This window comes from Microtus ochrogaster, chromosome 1, assembly GCF_000317375.1.
Source record: "Microtus ochrogaster isolate Prairie Vole_2 chromosome 1, MicOch1.0, whole genome shotgun sequence".
Classification (NCBI taxonomy): domain Eukaryota; kingdom Metazoa; phylum Chordata; class Mammalia; order Rodentia; family Cricetidae; genus Microtus; species Microtus ochrogaster.
In genome coordinates this window covers 46,081,742-46,103,700 of record NC_022009.1, presented here as the reverse complement: position 1 = coordinate 46,103,700, position 21,959 = coordinate 46,081,742, and the positions used below count along the sequence as shown (strand labels likewise).

Genomic DNA, 21,959 nt, shown 5'->3' with positions numbered 1-21,959 from the left:
ATCCGCCTGCCTCTGCCTCCCGAGTGCTGGGATTAAAGGTGTGCGCCACTTGTTAAATATTTAACTCATTAAATCAATAAAGGGAACACAAAAATAACCACAAACTGGAAAACATGGAGTCACTAATGGCACAAGATTAAAGAATGCAAGGAGCCCTTGGTTCACTTGAAGTGCCTGAGCATCTCCTACATCTAAGTACAATAAACAGAAACTCCCATTCACATGAAGTCACATTCTACAGGAGGAGAGACAAAGAACACACACGTACAGATTGTCATATGGGAAACAAGTCTGTGCAGAACGAGTAGAGAAGAGGTAGGGAATACAGGGCTGGGACAGGGAATGGTCATATTTTATTTTTTTATAGTAACTGAGGGGTCTTGAGCATGCTAGGCAAGCACTCTACCACTGAGCTTTATGCGTGTGGCTTCTGGTTGTGCCTTCAATAGAGAACCAGGGAAGGCTTTATCAGAAGGTGATATGTGAACAGAGATTAGAAAGAGGGGAAGGGATATTTGCTATCAGGGACTGTGAGCAGAGTGCCCAGTGCCAGAGTCAGTCTGTACAGATGAGGGCCAGCAAGAGTGCAGTGAGGCCTGAGCAGAGTCAGGAGGGGAAGCAGAAATTAAGGTCAGAAAGGCAAAAAGGTACTATGGGCCCAACAAACACCAGAACTACAGCTTTCCTGCAAGAGAGATGGCAGGCTGTGAGAGAAGTCACAGAGGAACAAAGGTAGGGTTACTCCATCAATGGAGACTGATTTTAGGTGATAGAGGCAGAGAGAAAGGCAGAAGGAACATTAGCAACCACAGACAGTGGCACCATGGACTGCATGGGAACAGTGACTGTGGTGAAACAGACCAGGATGAACTTTACAGAGAGTAATGACAGATGTCATGGCTGACACGTTTGCTGGACTTCGTGGAAAGAAGGATGAGAGAGGAAGAAGTACAGCAAGAAGGGCACTAAGTCTGACCACAGGACAGAACAGAGATGGAGAGCAGCAACTGGAGATGGTCTGGGTTCCCAGCAAGGGTCGGGTCACATGCACAAACATGGAGATGACTGTGTCACAGCAGAGCTGGTTGAAGGTGCACAAGTATCTGAGTAGTAATGTCCAGGAATAGGCTAGCTTTCATTTTCCCAGTGTGGAAAGAGCAAGACAATATGCAAAGCCTTAAGCACAGAACAGGACAAGGAGGATCCAAAACAATAAGTAGATGCCGGGGACAGAAAACAAAATTCACATCATTGTGTGGTTTTGATTAGCTGGGTAAACATACTACAAGGACGGGGGGATGGATCACGAGACACTTGCCACCAAGTCTGACATCTTGAGCCCAATTCCCAGAATGAACCTACAAGGTGAAAACAGATACCTGCCCTGCACGTTGTTCTCTGACCTCCACCTTCTCACTGTGACATGTGAAAAAGAGTGTGTGCATGCACAAACATAACCCAAAATAGATAAATGTAATTCACACCCTAGAGAAGTAACATTTATGCTCAAAGTCAGGGGGGGAAAAGGTGCATTTTGGGCTGGGGAGATGGCCCAGTGGTTCTGAACACTGGCTACTCTTCCAGAGGACCCAGGTTCAATTCCTAACACCCACATGGCAGCTCACAACTGTCTGTAACTCCAGTTCCAGGGATTCCGGACACTCTCACACAGATATACAGGCAGACAAAAAAAACAAAAACAAACAAATAAAAAACCCAGGGGGAAAAAATAACAATGCAGATAAAAATAGTAAATAAATGTATTTATTTAACTTTAAAGGGTGTGTTTCTAGTATACTTACTAAGTTCTAGAACAGTCTGCATGGCAGAGCTGTGGAATCTTTTCACTTGAAAACCACTGGTCCTACTTAGAAGTAACATTGGCTAGAATTTGGACTAACTGGTCTTTTGGGTTTTCCTTTGGCCCTGGAAGTATACCAGGAAGACTGTAATCTAGGATTTGCTTTAGCTTGTCAGTGGAGATCCACCAATGAACTGAGAACAGCTACATGCTGACAAACAAGGCTTCCGTCAGGAGCTCATGGCTCCTACTTCATATGCTTGAAAATCTCTCTTAAGAGTAGGAGCTGGCTGTGGCCATCCCTGTATCCAGGAGGCTGAGGGTGGTGGTCAGCTGGGACTATACAGTTAGACCCTATATCCAAAACCAAACCAAATAACAATGGAGTAGGGAGGGAACAACAGTAGGACTGGGATTACAAAAGAAGTTCATAGACCAGGCTCAGTGACAGGTGCCTTTAATACCAGCGCTCAGAAGGCAGAGGCAGAAGAATCTCTGAGCTTAAGGCCAACATGGTCTATATACTGAGTTCCCAAAGAGCCAGGGCTACATAGAGATGCTGTTTGAAAAAACCAAAGGCGCTCACGGAGGAGACTTTGAGGAGATGAGGAAGGAGGCTGCAAACACCAAGCTTTCCCTTAGGACATGGAACCAGCTGAGACCTAGTCAGAGGGCATGTGCTTCGACCCCTGGGATGTTTACCTGGTACCTCTGACTCTGGATCCTGGGCAGGGACAGCACAACCATCTTCCAGGCGAACATCTCCTGGTATAGCTTGTACCTGCACTCTTCAATGGGTGGATTCAAATAGATTACCTGATTTGTTATTCTTAGCTCATGAACAATGTTCTGTTAAAAAAAAAAAAGTTTTGTTTTTACTCAGTAACATGTTTCAATAAAACTGTTTTGATTCTTAACGACCTTTTTCTAAATCATGACATTTTCAGTTAGAACTACAAAGTCTGTCACTTCTTTTTTCAGTCGCACTCCTGGGCTAGTTCATATTTGTCTTCCTAAGATCACACGAGGCTGGGGGCAGGTACTGTCTCATCTGCTCCAGGTGCCGTTACCTGGGCTGGAAAACACAAGAGGTACTCATGGAAACCCACATGCTCAATAAAATGACCTTGTGGCCTGAAAACCAAGTATTACTGAAGCAAGGTGAATGTGGGCCCTGTTGCCAGCCATATGGGGACTCATCTGATCTCCCCTGTCTATGCTACTAGTAGCAAGTCAGTGCTTCAGGCTAATCCAGAATTCCAACTTTATCTCCACTGGGTAATGAATTTATTACCTAAGACACCCTTAATGTTTCATTGGGATACAATATTTTAAAAAGCAGGCTTATGGGCTGATGACACAGCTCAGCTGAGAAAGGTGACTGCTGCTAAGCCCTGACAGCTGAGTTTGACCCCTAGGACCCACATGGAAGGAGAGAACTGACTCCCAAGAGGCGTCCTCTGACTTCCACAAGCACATCGTGGTACCATCCTCCTCCGCCCAGTAAATAAATGTAATCTAAAAAATTTACTCATAGGCCAGGCGATGGTGGCGCACGCCTTTAATCCCAGCACTCGGGAGGCAGAGGCAGGCAAATCTCTGTGAGTTCGAGGCCAGCCTGGTCTACAAGAGCTAGTTCCAAGACAGGCTCCAAAACTACAAAGAAACCCTGTCTCGAAAAAACAAAAAAACAAACAAACAAAAAAAATTTACCCATAGTATGCTTTAGGAACAAATAAATACAATACTAAAAAAGTTTTCAAAAATTAAGAGTTAAAGAAGAAAGAGGGGATATAGTGGTGCACGCCTTTAATTCCAACACTCAGGAGGCAGAGGCAGGCAGATCTCTGAGTTCAGACTACCCATAGTCTACAGAATGAGTTTCAAGGATAAGGTCCAGAGAGACCCTGTCTCAAGGGAAAAAAAAAAGGGCCAGGAGAGATGGCACAAGCAGTTAAGCCCACACACTGTCTATTAGAGGACCTGAGTCCAGTCTCAGCACCCACATCAGCCAGCTATGAGCCGCCTGTAATTCCAGCTCCAAGCGATCTGACAGCCTCTTCTGACCTTTGCAAGCACATGGCAAGCATGTGCGTGTGTGTGTGCACGCACACACACAAACATTTAATAAAATGTTTTAAAAAATAATAAAAAAGAAAAAAGATAAAGTTTGTAGTTTAAGAAAGTACCCATGGCTTCTCTCAGATCAAGCACCACATTGCTGGTGATGCTAACATTCATCAACTGGCTAAATGGTGTCTGTCCGGCCTTTCCACCATAAGGAGACTTCTTCATCGTCCTGGTGCCAGGGATTCAATCTAGGCCTCCCACATTCTAAGCAAGTGCCGTAACACTGAGCTACATCCCCTGACCTTGCTCTCACAGGTACTTTTTTTTGAGACTTGGTCTCACTATAGCCCAGGCCGACCTCAAACTTATGATCCTCGTGTCTCAGCTTCTAGAGGTACTTCTCAGCTTCTAGAGGTACTTCCCAAGAGGGGAGGAACTGTTTTGCTGACACCCAGCTGAGTGCTCAGGAGATACTCACCTTGATCTTTGGCTCTCCACCAGGCTTGTGACTAACTTGTGGAGCATCTGTGTCCATGTCAACTTCTGCTTTATCTTCAGCTTGTCCAAGAAGAACCTGGGTCCAAGCTCTGAGCCCAGCTTGCAGACGAACACCCAGGATCCTCTCAATCTACAGGGAAAGCAGGGTCACTGAGTGCTTGCTTTTGCAGGTCAGCTCACACAGAATGAGAATAAGAAAGTGGCAGGTGTTCCACTTCTGTCATACCTGCAGCCTAATCTCGGCTACTTTCTCCACCTTTGGGACTTGTGGGCAAGTCTCCCCAGCTCCTAAGTGACAAGGAGACTTAATGCCATGCTGCAGATGGCTGTTACTTATGATGGAAAACTCACTTCAAGGGCTGTTTTGTGGGGCTTGGAGGTAGTTAGCGTTAAAGGTGAAACTATAAACACTGTGGTTTGGAGATCAAAGAGTAGAAGAATGCCTTCTCTCTGTCCAGAATGAGCAAATTCCTGTATGACTGACAGGACCTCTGAATGACTTTGCCACCAGCATGCCCTAGGCCATATAACACTGCAGGAATGTAAGGGCCGAGAGCTATCTACAGTATTTGTGGGCCTTTAACTTTCCTTCCTACTGTTATCCTCTATGTGGAAACCATTTTATTTTGCTTGTTTGTTTTTGTTTTTTGAGACAGGGTTTCTCTGTGTATCTCTGGCTGTTCTGGAACTCACTCTGTAGACCAGACTGGTCTTGAACTCACAGAGATCTGCTTGCCTCTGCCAGAGTGCTGGGATTAAAGATGTGTGCCTGACTTGTGGAAACCATTTTAAATATAAGGAGAGAACCAGCCATTTTCAATCTATGACTTCTGCTATGGCCTCTCTAGCCACTTGTCCTCTCCAAATGCAGCAGTAAGAAAAGCCAGTCAGTCCTGGTCTCAGGCTCCTACAGCTTTAGGAATTTGGTGTAGAGAGGGCAGTCATCAGAGAAGGAAGTCTGGAGGGCTAGGGACTGTGGGACGGATCAATGGTGAGCAAGGCACTGGAAACCCATCCCCAGCATCACCACCATTGCCACCAAAAAATGAAAAAGAAAAAAAAAACCCCATAAAACTAAACAACTAAATTGTATGACTAGGAGGGAAAGGCCAACAGGAACCTGGCAAGTCTCCAGCAAAAAAGGAGGGACTGGGACTCCCCTCTATGCCCCAACTCCCTGCTCCCAGCTGAGAATCACAGGGGACAGGGCCCATAGCATTCTCCTGTGGCATTAGTTGAGGATTCTGGAGGAACACGACCAGTTAAATAAATATCTAAGGAAAATGCTTTCCAGACAAACTAAAGGCCATACCTAACAGGGCCCACACCCGCAGGGACCACAGAGATGAGAAGTGCTCTGGCCAACCCAGTAGTACCTCCATGTCCAGCTTGTTAACCCAGATAGGCAGATTGGAGTAAGAGTGCAGGTTTAGGTCGTCTACTGCCTTCTGGACTCTGTTCAAGATTTCAGAGAATGTCTTGTGATCATACATGCAGGTTTCCAAGGAACGGACTTCCAGGTCTATTTTTTCCTCAATAATCAGTAAATCGTCCACCTGGAGGGAGATATATTTAGGATTAACACATCCACTTGCTCTATGACTTGTATTCATGCTCCTCTTGTGAAGCACTCTGCTCACCGAGAGCAGAGAAGTCTGTAAAGAGCTAGCCTTAGCTGCTGGAGTGAGGATGCTGCTCCCCCTGCACAGCCCAGAGAGGAAAGGATGGCCAGGAACACCATCAGTGTCTTTCCCTCTGCCCTGCTCAAGGAACAAGCACCCCAGCAGTTCTGGAGTCCTCTCCCTCTAGCTGTATTGGCACACACCTATCAGCCCCAATGTCCTTCTCTATCTAGGTTTCTCAGTGTTACTCGCCGGTATTCCCAAAGCTCCAGGAAATCTCTCCTCCCTGGGCTCCAGTGGCCCTAGCTTCACTCTTAAAGACTGCTGGGCAGAACAAGCATTCCTTGACTTGGTGACTAGATTCACCATGAATGAAGGGTTACCTTCTCCTGGAAGTTGAACACCGTCTCTGCCAGGCGCTGCACGTAAGGGTCGAGTTTGTAGGACTCCCACACCAAGGCGATGCCTTCTGCAATCAAAGCCTGCACCTCCTTCTTCAAGCCAGCTACCAAGAGCGAGATGGTGTTGCGTTCCTCCACCTTCTCACAGGTACGTTCATAAGTGCGGACACTTTCAATCAGTGAGATGGCAAATGGGTAGAGTTGGTTGGCTTGGTGAGCCTTGTTCACAATTGCAAGTGGCACACGGAAGCCAAGCCACTTGAGGTTTCGGACTTCTTTGGACAGTGTTATGATCTCTGGAAGGAAGTTCACCTTTAGTTTGAGCACATTCCCAGTGCGACCCCGCACACGAGCACTCTCGATAGTGAAGATACGCCCTGAGACACCAAGGTTGCGCTGCTGAACCTTCCTTGCCCAGTCATCGAAGATTTCCTGGGTATTGAGCTTCATACGAAAGCTGTCTCCATCCTGCTTCAGCTTCTGCCCTTCCACGTGGTTCTCCCAACCTTTGCCCAGGACATCTTCTACGCGCTTCATGTAGGCAGTGAGCTGTCTGTCAATCTGTTTAGCCCAGATGATAGAGCCTGACACGGGGGGCAAGTCACGGACATGACTCATTTTACAAGCTTGGCTTTGTGGGTACTGGACCTTGAACTTGTCATGAAGAGATTCAATGTCATCTTTTACACGCTGGATTAGCTGGGTCTGGTATTCACGAATGGCCCCTCGGATGTGGGGGCGGACAAACAGTGCATTGAACCTGGAGAAAATCCTAAACATCTCATTGGCATTCTTGGCTGTGCCAAGTTGATCTCGAAGGCGGGCAGTGATGCGGGTCTCCACACGGTCAATCCTCTCATCATATCTCTTCATTGCAGCCTCCCAAGCCTCTGTACCTTCTTTGGAAACATCCAGCCCATCTACTTCCTTGACATTCTCATAGGCCAGGTTCACCTCCTCAATAGCATTGGCATCTGCAGCATCAAAGAGGACCTCAGCCACTTTCATGTCTTGGGGTTCGGGGGCCTCTCCCTGGTTCTGTTGTGCAACTGCTGTGACCTAAAAGAAAGATTTCGAACAAAAAACACTTGCAAAAGCGGTTCACTCTGTCATATGCAGAGTCATGCAGCAATGCGGGGTTTTTAAACCTTTATTACTTTATTATCACAATTCAATCATGACCATACTATAAATCTCCTCACACGTTTTTGTCTTTACTATACCTTTTCAAAAAGGAAAGAATAGTTGGTAAGAAAGAAGTGGGAAAGCAAAGAGGAGAAAGAACATATACAGGACTAAGATGTACAAAGAGAAGAGACAAGGAACCACTAAATTATTTTAATAAAGCTCAGAGATAGCAATTATTTCCTGTAATTTATGGGCAAAGACTCTGTAGAAGCCACGAAGTACAATCTAAAGCCCAGGGTGTCTGTTCTAGGGCTCTCAGGGTGAAGGGCAGAAGGAATGGATTGAGCATGGTGGGTGACTCTGCCTCTGAGCTGGATGCCATGCTGAGCACACTATGTATTTGGAGACCTATTACAATATACTGCAGCATCAAGAGATCTCAAAGATGACAAGAGTAGAACTAAAGGAAAAACACTACGTACAAAGCAGTTAATTCTTTTCAAGAATTAAGAGGCATCAAAACAAGGAGCATACTTGAGGCCTCAGGACCCTGACGATGACAGCCCTCAACTGCTCATGCTGGCGGCGGAACTTCCTCATCTGGTCAAGGCGCGCCTGGAGCTTCCTGTGAGCAGGGTTGATGCGCCACACCATCTTCAGGTTCTCCTCCCGCTTCCTTTTGACGATGTCTCTCAATAGCACCTGGAGTTTCTCATACTCATCATCCCACGTCTGGAAGACTTCAAAGCAAGCCACCATGACCTATGTGAAACGTGGGGGATGGGCTTGTCGTTAAATCGTATTAGCTCACTGGTTCAAGGTGGTTCTCTAAGAACTAAGACTTACTTTTTCAAATTCCTCATAAGCTACATGCATCAACTTCCTAGTGCCCAAGACTTTGAGCAGCTGAGAACTTAAGTCCCTGGAAATTGCCTCCACAAGGCGCAGAGCCCGCTGAATGGGGTATTTTGTGTTTCGGATCTTTCTCAGATGTGTGAAAATTGCAACAAGAGCCTGTCTTATTTTGTCCAGCTCAGTGGCAGACAGCAAGTCATTCAGAGGGAAGTCTTTCATCAGAGGATTGTAGTCATTCACTGTTTCCAATGCCTGCTTGAGACCTAGATCAGATTGAAGGAAAGGGTTAATGGCTTTCGTGGAAAGTAATAAAGTCAAGTAAACTATGTCTTAACTATGGAATGGCATTTTGATGTTACAAATGTTACGAAAAAAATCATTTATGATATTTGAAAAAGAAAATAGTAACAGCCCTATGGTGGCCTCAGTTTTGCTTTTCTTTTCTTTTTTTTTTTTTTTTTTGGTTTTTTGAGACAGGGTTTCTCTGTAGCTTTGGTGCCTGTCCCGGAACTAGCTCTTGTAGACCAGGCTGGCCTCGAACTCCCAGAGATCCACCTGCCTCTGCCTCCTGAGTGCTGGGATTAAAGGCATGCGCCACCACCGCCCGGCTCAGTTTTGCTTTTCTTAAGAGCAGAGATGGGTTGATAGACAGCATAGTAGTTAAGAGCACTGGCTGCTCTTGTAAAGGACCTGGGTTTGGTTCCCAGCACCCACACAGGAGCTCACAGCCATTGTAAGTTTTCAGTTCTAGAGGACCCAATATCCTCTTCTGGCCTTGGTGGGCACTATGTACACACATGCTGCATGCACACACACACACACACACACACACGCACAACACTTGCACACGTTAAAAATGAATGGTAGCCAGCGCTGAACTACTAGAGGCAACTGCACAACTTAACTTTAGTATTACCTACACATTTTACTGTAATAATTAAGTTTAGAGAAACTTCAATGTCAGCCTTAAGAACACTCACTCATGGCTGAATTTAAATGTATCATTATGAACATGGAACTATCAGTAAAAACTGGCTTTTGATCTACCTCTTCCTCTGACATAAGATTTTAAAAAAGTATTAGGGAAGATTCAAAGCAAGATGTGTGGTGTGTACACTTGTTACCCCGGTACCGGGGAGACGCAAACAGGATGGTCAGGATTTCAAGGTCATCCTTGGCTATATAGCAAGTTTGAGGCCAGTCTGGGCTACATGACATGAAAGCCCATCTCAAAAAACAAAACAAAAAGGAAGAATAAGGAAAAGAGAGACCGGGAGTGCACATCAGTGCTGATGAATGCCAGTCAATATTTGTAAGGCAGTCACGGTACCCTGAGGGGCTCCACTTAAAATGTTGAGCACCATACTTTGTGGGGAGGAAATAAATGGGTCTTAATTACTTGATTTTTGTGGCTATGAAGCTTATAGAAATGCTTCACAGATAGTTATCTGGCCAAACATTTCTGGGTTCAGTACATGTCAATGCAACTTCACTCCCAGGGTTCCTACTAAAAACTAATTAGTTAACCTACTACAGAATTTGGGACTGAACCCAACACTTAATGTTTGCTAGGCAAGCACTCTACCACTGAGCTACATTCCTATCCCTTAGTTATTTTTGAAAGGGTCTTGCTATATAGACCAGGCTGGCCTTGACTTTAGAATCCTACCTCTAACTCCAAAGTTCTCTGATTAGGCTGGGGGATAGCTCAGTGGAAGAGCATTTACTAAGTATCTAAGAAACACTGGGTTCAAGTCTCAGCACTGGGGGTAGGGGAGAGGAGCTGCTGAGATGAAAAGTGTGTGTTCCATGCCCAGCTCTGCACTTACTGACCATTTAGGAGAAGGAAGGCAGAGAAGGTAACAGACTGTGGAACAAGGCAATGACCATCTGACTACTGAGCAATCACACAGGGAGAAACACAAGCCAAGTCCCAGGGTTCACTATCCTCAGGCCTAGAAACTGTCTTAGTTTCTTAAAAGCCACGAAAGGGAAAGGAATGTGCAGGCAGGGAGGGGAGCCCTAAAATTTTATCCCATAGAATGAAGGGAAGGATGAGGCAAGATGCCAGAGAGAAAAAGGGTTAAGAGTTAGACTAGCAGTGTTAGAGCATGTCCCACTGATACATGCAAGGCTGGGCCTCGTTGATCCCCAAGTGCATCTACTAATTCTCATCTAAATCATCAAAGACCTTAAGAAGCAAAATCAACAACTTGCATATCAGATGATCAGTTTTGGATTTTACCTGTGTCAGTGTCAAAACTGACAGTGGCATGGAAACGTTTGCCATGCTTCAAGATGTCTAGAGTCAGGAGGACCTCTGGGCTCTCCCGCTTCTCCTGGATACGGTACAGCGCTCGTTCCAAGTTCAGCCAAAAGCTGATTTCCTGCAAGGCAGTTCCTGATGCAGGATCTCGATCGAGTTTGGTCACCTTTGAAAATAAGATGACATTAACTTGTAAGTCTCAAGTCGATCTCTCCCCTATACATTTGAAGGGTGTGGTTTGAAGCTTGGCGTGATGGCTGGGTTAATCGCTCCCACAGTTCGCACTATACCCGCTATTCTCCCTAACTCTGGCCCTGCATGAATACCTCTAGAAGCAGGAGGGGCTCCAGTCGTCATGTTATCACAAGAAGACAAGCCATTTCACACTGGCTTTCAGTTACGTGCTCTTACCTTTTGAATTTCTCGGATCCACCGATTAACTCCAGACTGTAACTGGTTAAGAAAAGTTGGGTCTTCAACTTTATCACCAAAATCTGTAACTTTGGGCTTCTCTCCACGCTCATAGCACTGCTTTGCGACATTTGTGATAATGGGATGAATTGGTAAGCTGATCTCTGGGATCTCAATATTTTGCTGCAGGTGAAGGAGTCCCATCTCAAGTTCTGCAATCTTTTTTTCAACTGAAGGAGCCATTTTATCACCATCCCTACAAACACATGATGTATCTCAGAACTAGAGCATTCTTTAAGTCTGTTCAGTACCAATGAGATACCCCTTTGTAATGCGATGGAGCCAAGACGCAGTCAGAAAGCAGTGCTTACCTGTCTGCCTTGCCAGATTCTCTGATGTAGGACTTAAAAAAAGGAGCCACTGCATTGCTGATGAAGGAATGTAGCGTTTCATATGGTGAGTCTTCACTGAGCGTGAGGACTCGGAGCTGGGAGGACACTGGTTTATCTGCATCGATCACAGGGGTTCGCTTGATGAATGCCAAGCTAAAAGGCAAAAAAAAAAAAAACCCAAAAAAACAACAACAACAAAAAATCAGAACAGGGAAGCCCCATTCTTAATCAGTTTTAACAATTATAGTTTTTATTTGAATGTTTAACTTAAAATTATATTAAAAACAGACTGAACTAGGTAGGTATGGTGGCGCACACCTTTAATCTCAGCACTCAGAAGGCAGAGGTAGAGGTATTATCTCTCTGAGTTTCAGGCCAGCCAGGAATATACAGTGAGACCCTGTCTCAAACTAACCAATAGCTGCTTTTCTAGTTGTAACCGTGTTCCTTTCCCACTGTGGGAGAATGACTATATCCTGTATCAGAACATGGTTATAGTATGTTCCATGACAGCAGGCAAAGGTAACAACTGGGCTGGCAGAATTCACAGTTCTGGCTTAAAACCAACCCCTCAAGCTACTGCAAGCTGTGCATCAATCGTACCTGCACTAGTGTTAACTGTCATCAATCATATCTGCACTAGTGTTAATTGTTACTAACTGTACCTGCACTATTGTGCACCAAAGACCTATTAGCTATCATGTCAGCTCAGAAATAAAAACCACATACCAGCTAACTGGCCACTTCTCCCAGTATCATGCCTTAGTTTTTTCATTCCCTTCCCCACCTCCAGACGCCACTTCAACTAGATTTTCTATTTCCCTAATATATCACATGGGCCGATGACATGGTTCAGTGGTTAAGGGCACCTGACGCCAAGCTGAGCTCAATCCCCCAACCCTGGAATCCATATGGTGGAAACAGAGCAAAGACTCCTGTGGGTTGTATTGTGACAGGCCCCTCCCCCCATGGTAGAGTGCTTTCAGTACTACAAAAGATGGAAAACTGAAGGAAAAATTAATATATGTATTCTTGCAGTGCAGGTCAGGCAAATCACTGTGCTTCCCCAACCCACGCATGGCAAATGCAACTCCTATCTGGGAGTCCTACCCCAGTCCAAATGTGCACAACTCTTGTGCACACGAGGCTGAGCCCAAACACTAGATCCTCCAGCTTCAGTCTTCTAAATGCTGGGCACAGTGTGTACCACTGCACTCAGCAACTCCCCTGTGCCTTGAAACTGCGTAAGAAGTCTTGACTCCCGATGCAGAATAATGACAGTATTCATATCTGGAAATCTGAAAGTTTCTACTGGAATTATGAGTTGATACAAATTTTCTGGAAGGCAGCATGCATTAAAACTTTAATGATGTCATTTCTGTGAACTAGCAAGACTTCTTTGAAGGATTTATCCTAAAAAGAATCAGGCCTGTACACAAGAATGTTTACTATTCAGTTATAATGATGAAAATAAGATAAAAGCTGAGATTATTTATTTTTAGACCAATGAATACAATCTGACTGAAACCTGAAGCTCCTCGTGAGTACACAACAACTCAAGCATAACCAACACCACGTATGACTATTAAAGCTGGAGGGTTTCAGATCCACAGACCTAGAAATCTTGCCTGAGTTCAAGATGTGTTCACTGCAGTAGACCCGTGTCTTACTGACAGAATGGCATACACACACGACTTACCTGTTAGACTTGACCCCGTAATGAATGTCTATGTTGATGTTATAGGAAATGAATTCTTTCTCCTCTTCTCCTTCATCACCAACATCCTCTACAAGGAATAATAATAATAATATCAAATTCACATTGGCATTTCTAACTTCTTACCTATCAAGTCTTAGAGACTGGCCCTCACCCCACCCACCTCTCAAGCCCCAGGGTGTTGATACTACCTGCTTTTCCTGACTCCTAAGTTGGGAATTTGTTTGCTGTGTGATCTTGAGGATAAGAGGCTGACTTCTCTGTATCTTCCGGGCAATACTAGTGCATGGATTGTTGGAAGGACTAACAGGAGGACACAAATGCAGTCCCAGGCTAGACATGCCCATGGGCAGTGCCAGTAGTTTTGCTGAATTCTCATGTCCTGGCCCATACACTCACCTCTGTGTCCCAAATGTACAAATCTCTTTCCTTTCCAAGTATACAGCTCGTAGTATATGACATGACAAGCATTTCTATGTCATACAGTCAGCCCTAGGCTGGCAGAACTATTTAGCCCTGTTGTCTAGGTACAGAGTGTAAGTAAATGGTCCCCAAGACACTCAGGCAGAAATCACCATGAGGATACAGAGACTACAATTCCATACAAGCTATTCACCAGCACATGCAGGCCAAGGCCATGGGTGAAGACTGCTGGAGGACTGCTGACAAGAAATGACCCCAAAGGCAGTCATCTAGCTTTTCCTTTGCTCTGCAAAGTACCTCTCAATCTGCTGTGGGCTCCAGATGGAACCCGCCTCTTCCACTGAAGCTAATGGGAGGCAAAGATCTTGTGGACCACAAAGCACACAGGTCCCACACAAAGCTTATTGGAACTTGGCTATATGACAGGCTCAAGAGGCATGTGAGTCAGACATCTAAACTAAAAATGAAAGTTATAGAAAGAATTTATAAGAGTGATCTGGGTATAGTGGCAAATCTTAGCACTTGGGAGGCAGGTGGGTATCAGTGAGTTCAAAACCAGTCCAGTCTACCTAGTGAGACTATCTCAAAATAAAAGACTAATATTATAATAAAGTAATAATACAAGCTTCTCTATCAAGTAATAGCCTTTGAGGCATGTGAGCATTCTAGTTGAATTATTTCCACAATGATTCACGGTGTGAAATACCAGCATTAGCAAAATCTACATATAATTTACGGATTTAACAGGACTATTTATACATTTCCTTTTTTATATCACCTCTTTTTTTTTTTTTTTGAGACAGTGTTTCACTGTATAACCCTGGCTGGCTTCTACTAAGATTAAAGGCATGAGCCACCACACCAGCCTGGCCTTCATTTTTAAGCCAACAGGTAGGTGAAAGGGCAATAAACTTAACAGAAGATGCAGAGGCTGAGTGTGTGAACTTCACATTCATGAGCAGAGAAGGGCAAAGGACACTGAACTGGGGGTCTACAAGGCTTCTTTAGCAATTAAACCATGGAACTCAGGTATAAAATACAGAGCCTGAGCAAATGCTATCTGCTTTGTTAGTTGAAGATGAGACAAAGCAAAATTCTAAATTTTGATGTTCACATGAAATGGGTGGAGCTGCAGATCACTGCAGTTAAGTGAGTAAGTTCAGGATCAGCGGACTCAAAGACCAAAGGTCTTCTCTCCTGTAGGCTTTGGATTTAAGTGGAGTGGGGTTGGGGGGTAGGAAGGGGACCATGAGAGGTGAGGAAGCAGTCTTAAGGGGGAGGGAGTAAAACAGATGAAAACAGAAGTGGGAACATTAAGGGGGAAAGTAGGGGAGCAATAAGAGGGTATCAGGTAGGACGGGAGAGAGCAGAGGGGAATGGGGCTGAATAATAAAGTAAAATGACACCTATGTGTGCAAATGCTGTAACCAAAATCATCTCTTTGTAAGCTAACTTTAAAAATAAAATCCACACTAAAACCCATGATATGTAATGTATCTTATCCAGAAGACATTTCTTCCAAACAACTGTTGTTGATATAATTTTAGGAAGAGGGGGAAGAAGTGGGTGGCAGAACATTCTAGTATACCTAGTACTACCTCTTGTTTTTAAAAGTAATGACTGTCATTATGTGGGCGTTGGCATCTTCTGACAGTACCCTGAAGGCCTCAGGCACACTGAGAACACAAGACAGTGACTACCCAGATGCTACCTGCCACTTCTCTATGGCACTGGAGTCCCTGCTCTTGACTGTGTTGGTATTCTACATCTCAGCGGAGGAAAGAGATTGTCTACTGTGTGCTGTGTGAATGCTGAAAAGCACCCCCTGTAGGTGCAGAACGTCTGCATCTGTCGGCTGTATGGTTCCCTCAGAAGCACTCAGTTGTCCAAGAGATCCAGCATGCTCCTCCTGGGCAGGCCCTCCCATGGGCTTGCTCAAATGAGTAACTGTAGAATGTCAAAGGAGCGGCTTAATTTTTTTTTAACTTTCTAAAATCTGTTCAAAAACCCTTTATAAATAAACTGGTTTTCCAATCACTCAAATTAGGCTTCATTACAAGGTAACCCTGCTGCCTGAAAGTAGCCATAGCTAGGCCTGCAATCTCTAAAATTCAAGTGTAAGACAAAGCACATAAAGACACACTGGCAAAGCCGTGGAATTATAAACTATTTTCTTGTCAGGCCTGGTGGCGAATGCCTTTAATGCTAGTACTCAGGAGGCAGAGGAAGGTGAACCTCTATGAGTTCTAGACCAGTCTGGTCTACAGAGCAAGTTCCAGGACAGCCAGGGCTACACAGAGAAACTGTGTCTCCCAAAACAAAAACAAAAAGAAGAGGAAGAGAAAAGAAAGAAATACTGTTCCCTTTAGTTTTCTAAAGTAATCCCAGCATTTAGGAGGCAGATGCAGGTGAATCTCTGTGAGTTCGAGGCTAGTCTGGTCTACAGAACTAGTTCCAGGCAGTCAAGACTATACAAAGAAATTCTGCCTCAAAAAACCATAAATAAATAATAGATAGATAGATAAATGAAATGTATCACCAAGTAACTGTCAACTAACACATAGACAATAAAGACAATAAAGAACACTCTGTAACAACTAAACGAAACCCTTGGTACAACTGAAAACTGTGGAGCATTTCTCCCGATGGTCACCACCATTCACAGAAACACAGTTACGGAAGAGAAGCGGGCAGATGCCAGGTCTCAAACTGTGGCCTGTACTTCTTAATCAAATCGGCTCCATGGCCCACTCCAGGCAATGTGTCAGGGCTCTGTAGCCAACGTTACAGAACAACACTAGGAGCACTGCAGTGTTGCAGAAAGTGGCTCAGGCTGGCTCAGGAAGACACGCCCAATGACATAATCTTCAGACAGGAAGAACTTGGACAGTCCTGCAGCTTGGGTGAGATGGAAGCCATCAGCAGTCAGAGAAACAGTCTTGTTATATAAATCCCTGGGAAATAACTACAGAAATCAAAGTCTGAATACGCTCAAATCCCACTTACAGAATGGTATAATGTTTGACAAACTGCCATCAAATAATCTTTTTGCAAAAGGCCAAACTTGATGGCATACACCGGTGATCTCAGCACCAGGGAGGCAGAGACAGAAAGATCACAAGTTTCAGTCAGCCTGGTCTACAGAGTGAGTTCAGGTTAGCCAGAGTTATGGATCAGTTCCAGAACTGTGTGTGCTCCCTTTTTGTCTCTATAAAGACACTTGATTATTAATTGCTATTAATAGGAAAGTTGTGACTGCCTTCTATCTAGAAGGTTATCTACAAACACAACATACGTGTTTTATCAGATGGAACATTTCAATAAGTCTCAAATCAGGTTCCTGAGGCCTGTGAGTTCCCGGTTAATACAGTTAACACAGGCGAAGAATCCAAGCACAGAACTCAGGAAGTGCTGGGCTGCGCTGCACTCTGTGCTGGTCCATACTGACATGCAAAGGTCAACTGGCAGGAGCACTTGGATGTGCATGCTTCTATGGACAGACCAATATATCTCAAATTACTAGTGCAAATTAGGGGCACACTGCATCTTAGTGAAATTCCAATGCAGTAAGAATTGCACTGCCCTCACTGGAGTGACGTTTTCCTCAAGTGTAGTGACTAGGAAGATAAGAAAGGGGATAAAGGGATAAAGCTTGGTCATTCCCTCTCAACTTTTTTTAAAGTATTTATTTATTTATTATATATACAATATTCTGTCTGTGTGTATGTCTGCAGGCCAGAAGAGGGCACCAGACCTAATTACAGATGGTTATGAGCCACCATGTGGTTGCCGGGAATTGAACTCAGGACCTTTGGAAGAACAGGCAATGCTCTTAACCACTGAGCCATCTCTCCAGCCCTCCCTCTCAACTTTCTGCCAACCACAGAGCAGATGAAGGCATTCTTGCCCTTCATCCCACAACAACTGAGCTGTTACAAGTTCCTGGATTTATGTTTTACCTTTTTTCCTCTTGAACCCTCTTTTCTCATGTGAATGCTTTAGCTTTATCCCTTTTTCATCTCTGATGCTAAGGACCAGGACTTCGAGGCCGCACCACCCCCTATGCTGGTCCTGGGCTAAGAACTCTGAGAAAGTCAGGTTTTCTCAACCTGAAAGGTTTGCAAAGAAACAGCCTTTTGGGTGTGTTAAGGAAACACTATACCCCACTTACTACTTGTAACTGGTATAAAACTTAGTTCATTTAAACAGAAAGTCACAGCCGGGCGATGGTGGCGCACGCCTTTAATCCCAGCACTAGGGAGGCAGAGGCAGGCGGATCTCTGTGAGTTCGAGACCAGCCTGGTCTACAAGAGCTAGTTCCAGGACAGGCTCCAAAGCCACAGAGAAACCCTGTCTCGAAAAACAAAACAAACAACAACAACAACAACAACAACAAAAAAAAAAACAGAAAGTCACTAATGCTGAAGGAACTTAATACTTTTTTTTTGGAAACGAGGTCTCACACACTCTAGGCAGGCCTTGGATTCGACCTTGAACTCCTGATTCTCCTAATTCCACCTCCCAAGCACTGGAATTATGGACCTGCACACCAAGTGTTGGGGACCAAACCAAAGACTCCATAAGCACCCTACCACGTGTTGGGGATGAAATCAAAGACTACATATGCACCCTACCATCTGAGATATCTCCCAGTCCCAAGGACTTAGTACTTTTTCAGTTAATATTAATTTAGAAGAAATAATTGATAAGAAATAGACTAAAACAAATATTTGTATCCTTAAAAATATTTTAATATTATTGTATGTGCATGTGTGTTTTGCCTGAATGTACATCTGTGTACCACTTGTATGCCTGTTGCCCATGGAGGCAAAAAGAAGTTGAAAGTCACCAATGTAAGGGCTGGGAATCAAGCCCAGGTCTTCTGCAAGGGCAGTGAGTGCTCTTAACCACTGAGTCATATTTCCAGCATCAATCATTCCCATCTCAACAGAGGCACTGAAGAATTGCATACACTAGCTTTCAGGTTTAAGAATTCTTCAAAAATCCTTTGCCTTTCACCAAACCCCTCTCCTCAAGGTCCAGGGATCTATCTGAAAGCAGAGGTGGAAAAACTGTGAACCAGATGTTGTGGAGACTTCAAGAAAAAGGAGTCTTCCAGACACAACAGGACAGCCACATGAATGAACAAGCTAACAGAGACTGTGGCAGGATGCATAGGACCTGCACAGGTTCAAGCCTGACAGGGTCCCAGTATGGTGAAAGAGAAGTGAATGCAGGCTCCACCCATAATCAAGAAGGTGTCTACAATTAATACCTGCTGGCAAAGGGAAAACCAGTTTTCTCCAGTGGAGTCTCACCAGGTTATCAACCACACTTCAGGGCAGGCCCTATGTTCAGGAGCAGTTGGCCAACACAAAACAAAGTCAAGGGTACTTTTGTGGACTTTTTCATTTTACTGTGGTTTGGCATTTTTTTTATCTTGTTTTTGTTTGCTTTGATTTTTGCTTTGTGAAGTTTTTTGTGGTTTTTTGAGACAGGCTTTCTTGATGTAGCCCTGGCTGTTGTGGAACTAGCTCTGAAGAATAGGCTGGCCTCAAACTCAGAGATTCGCCTGTACAGAGATCTGCTTGTCTCTACCTCCCAAGTGCTGGAATCTTTTTGTTTTTGTTTTGAAAGATAAAAAGAACATAAAGTCGGATGCACAGGGAGGTGGGGAGAATCTGGAAAAATTAGGGGGGAGGAAAAATATGGTCAAAATATTATATGGAAAATTTTTTTCAATTAAAAAAAGAAAACAGCAACAAAGTCCCTTTTCTTTTTCAAAAATGTGCATTGGTGTTTTGCCTGCACGTATTCTGTTTGAGTGTGTCAGATCTTGGAGTTACAGACAGTTGTGAGCCATTATGTGGGTGCTGGGAACTGAACCTGGGTTCTTTGAAAGAACTGCCAGTGCTCTTAACTGCTGAGCCATCTCTCCAGCACCCCCCTCCCCCCAAGGCCTTTTTCTAACAGATCTTAGAGTTCCTGTTTCCTTCCTCAGCAATGAACAAGGGTAAACTGATTCTCTCCTGGGATATTCAGCCCATCCGTCTTTACTCTTTTGGAAAGCGGTGGATACGGTCACCCCTTTGCACAAAAACCACATTTACTGCATTGCACATCCCCGTTCACCACGCTGCAGACTGCCTTGCCCTATAAGGGTGTAGGGACCCACCTGCACCCTGACAGCTTATGGCCTCACAGAAAGCTTTCCCTGTTGACTTATTGATCACTTTACTAACCATGTGAGGGTCAAGTCTGGAAATGAATGCAGGCTGAAGATCCATAATCTGAAATTTTCAATTTTTTGAAGATCAGAAAGTTACAGATTAAGAAGTATTTCATATTAGAGAGGCAAAAAGTCATACTTGAAACACTTCTGACCGCCAGCATTCCTCAACACCCCCAGGGATCCTCAGCTGTATGAAGTCTTTAAAGCCACCGATTACCACACTTCATAATTTCTCATGAAAATTACATGTTAGAAAACAATCTTTGAAAGCCCATAGAACAGTTTTCCTAGGTCTCCACACAGCTATGCTTCTATAAAGCTGGGAGCCATAAACTACTCTATGTGGAATGTGAAAATTTTTCCCATTCTAGTCCCCAGCCACTCCACACTAACGAAGAGCTGAATCCCCTAAATTACCTACTCAGAAAATACTGCATTGCCAGTTCAAGACACACACTAAGAGCAGCCACTACTCCCAGCAGTGAAGACAAAGTTCCAAGCTTAAGAACGGAGTGAAGCAAGAGCAAGTATGTGGTGCCTGCCTCCCCCCTCGCCCCCACATCATTCCTGTCGGGCACTCATAAAAGCTGGAGGTCACAGAGACATACACGCTGGTTATGTTCCTACTGACAGGACCAACTTGCCAGGAACACAAGAGAAACCGGCACTCATCTAAGAACTGCTATGAAAGCATCCTTATTGTGTGAACCAAATAGTTAAGGAACAAACACCTTTTCATCTAGAAGAAAACAATTTCTCACAACTAGGGGTTACAGAAAGATTTCTCAAAGTGAAAAGCTGTGACTTACTTGCTGACTCTCTGAGGATGCTTCATTAGCAAAATAAACTGTTAATCTCATAACCCTTATTCTATCTATACTTTGAGGAACTCTGCACTTTAATGCAAAGTTTATAGCTGGTTGAGGTAGCTTAAAAAAAGAACTTATCTGGCCACATACAAAAATGCCTTTATATACTTGGTACAAGTGTTTGGGAAGGGGCTGGAGACGCAGCTCAGCTGGTGGAGAGCTTGTCTGGCATACAATAAGTCCTGTACACTATCCCCAGCATCACAGTAAAAACTGACCATGGTAGAGAATGTCTTTAGCACATGGGAGGCTAAGGCAGAAATGTCAGAAGTTCAAGATCATCCTTGGCTACAAATGAGTTTGAGGCCACGTTAGATACATGAAAATTTGTCTTTAAAAAGAGAGGAAAAGGAGGGGTTACTAATATTAAAAACAAACTTCCCAGTTCAGGAAAACAGTTGCACTACTAATCACAGTTGGTGGTATTTACTCACTGTAATCAACTACTGCCTGCACATACCTGACTTAAGTGTGCAGAAGTCAACGTGGACTCCTAAGAACTACCAAAATAAAGCCCTCCCAGCAAGGGCCCAGATTCTGTATAGGCCCAGGTCTTCCTATAGTGCTATGGGTACAGTTCAGTGTTAAATGTGTGCTTGGTAGCCCCCAGGAGGCAGAGAGCCAGGTAATCTCCATGAGCTGAGGTCAGCCTGGTCTACAAGTTCCAGGTCAATAGTGGCTACACTGTGAGACTTTTTCTCCTAACAAATAAACAACAACAGCAAGAGTGTGCTTATTAGCATGTGCAACATCCTGGATTCGACCCTCAGAACAGACTACAAAGATGCTAACAAGAATGAGTTCTTAGGGCATAAGCTTGAATTTTTAAATCTTTCCTTATGTTTTCATGAGTGAACAAGAAATTAATGGTATGTTACATTGCTAGGAATACATACAGGACTTTTTATAAACACAGAAGGGAGGTATTTCAGTCTCAGACACTCAGATTCCTTAGTCAACTTTCAAAAGTGCAAGTCATTGTGGATCCTGGGCTGGGATGCTGGACCATCCCTTTGCCCAAATAAATGTGTACTGCATGGACACTGTGCCATTCCACCCTCGCTACCAGACTGACTTGTAGGAGAAAAGCAAATTACTGACCACCACTCTAGAGCAAAGAACAAAACCTGGTTTTCATAAAGAGAAACCATGACTCATGGTTTTCATGTGTTTGGGTTTAAATCACTGATCTCAATACATAAACTGTGCAGCAAAGAATATAAAAGAATTAGCTAGGGTCAGACTTCTCTAAATCTTTAAAAACATAGGTTAGC

General features: G+C 44.2%; 1 protein-coding gene across 1 annotated transcript in view; it reads right to left on the bottom strand.

The window, feature by feature from the left end:
• Dync1h1 (dynein cytoplasmic 1 heavy chain 1) overlaps positions 1-21,959 on the bottom strand; it is a 67,867-nt gene that overhangs the window by 43,969 nt on the left and 1,939 nt on the right. The window contains exons 2-11 of the mRNA XM_005343558.3: positions 13,144-13,231; positions 11,424-11,597; positions 11,053-11,308; positions 10,621-10,807; positions 8,367-8,638; positions 8,055-8,282; positions 6,375-7,451; positions 5,746-5,925; positions 4,350-4,499; positions 2,504-2,650 (exon numbers count right to left, since the gene is read on the bottom strand). Coding sequence (XP_005343615.1) covers positions 2,504-2,650; positions 4,350-4,499; positions 5,746-5,925; positions 6,375-7,451; positions 8,055-8,282; positions 8,367-8,638; positions 10,621-10,807; positions 11,053-11,308; positions 11,424-11,597; positions 13,144-13,231 — 2,759 coding nt within the window. The remainder of the gene's footprint in view (positions 1-2,503; positions 2,651-4,349; positions 4,500-5,745; positions 5,926-6,374; positions 7,452-8,054; positions 8,283-8,366; positions 8,639-10,620; positions 10,808-11,052; positions 11,309-11,423; positions 11,598-13,143; positions 13,232-21,959) is intronic.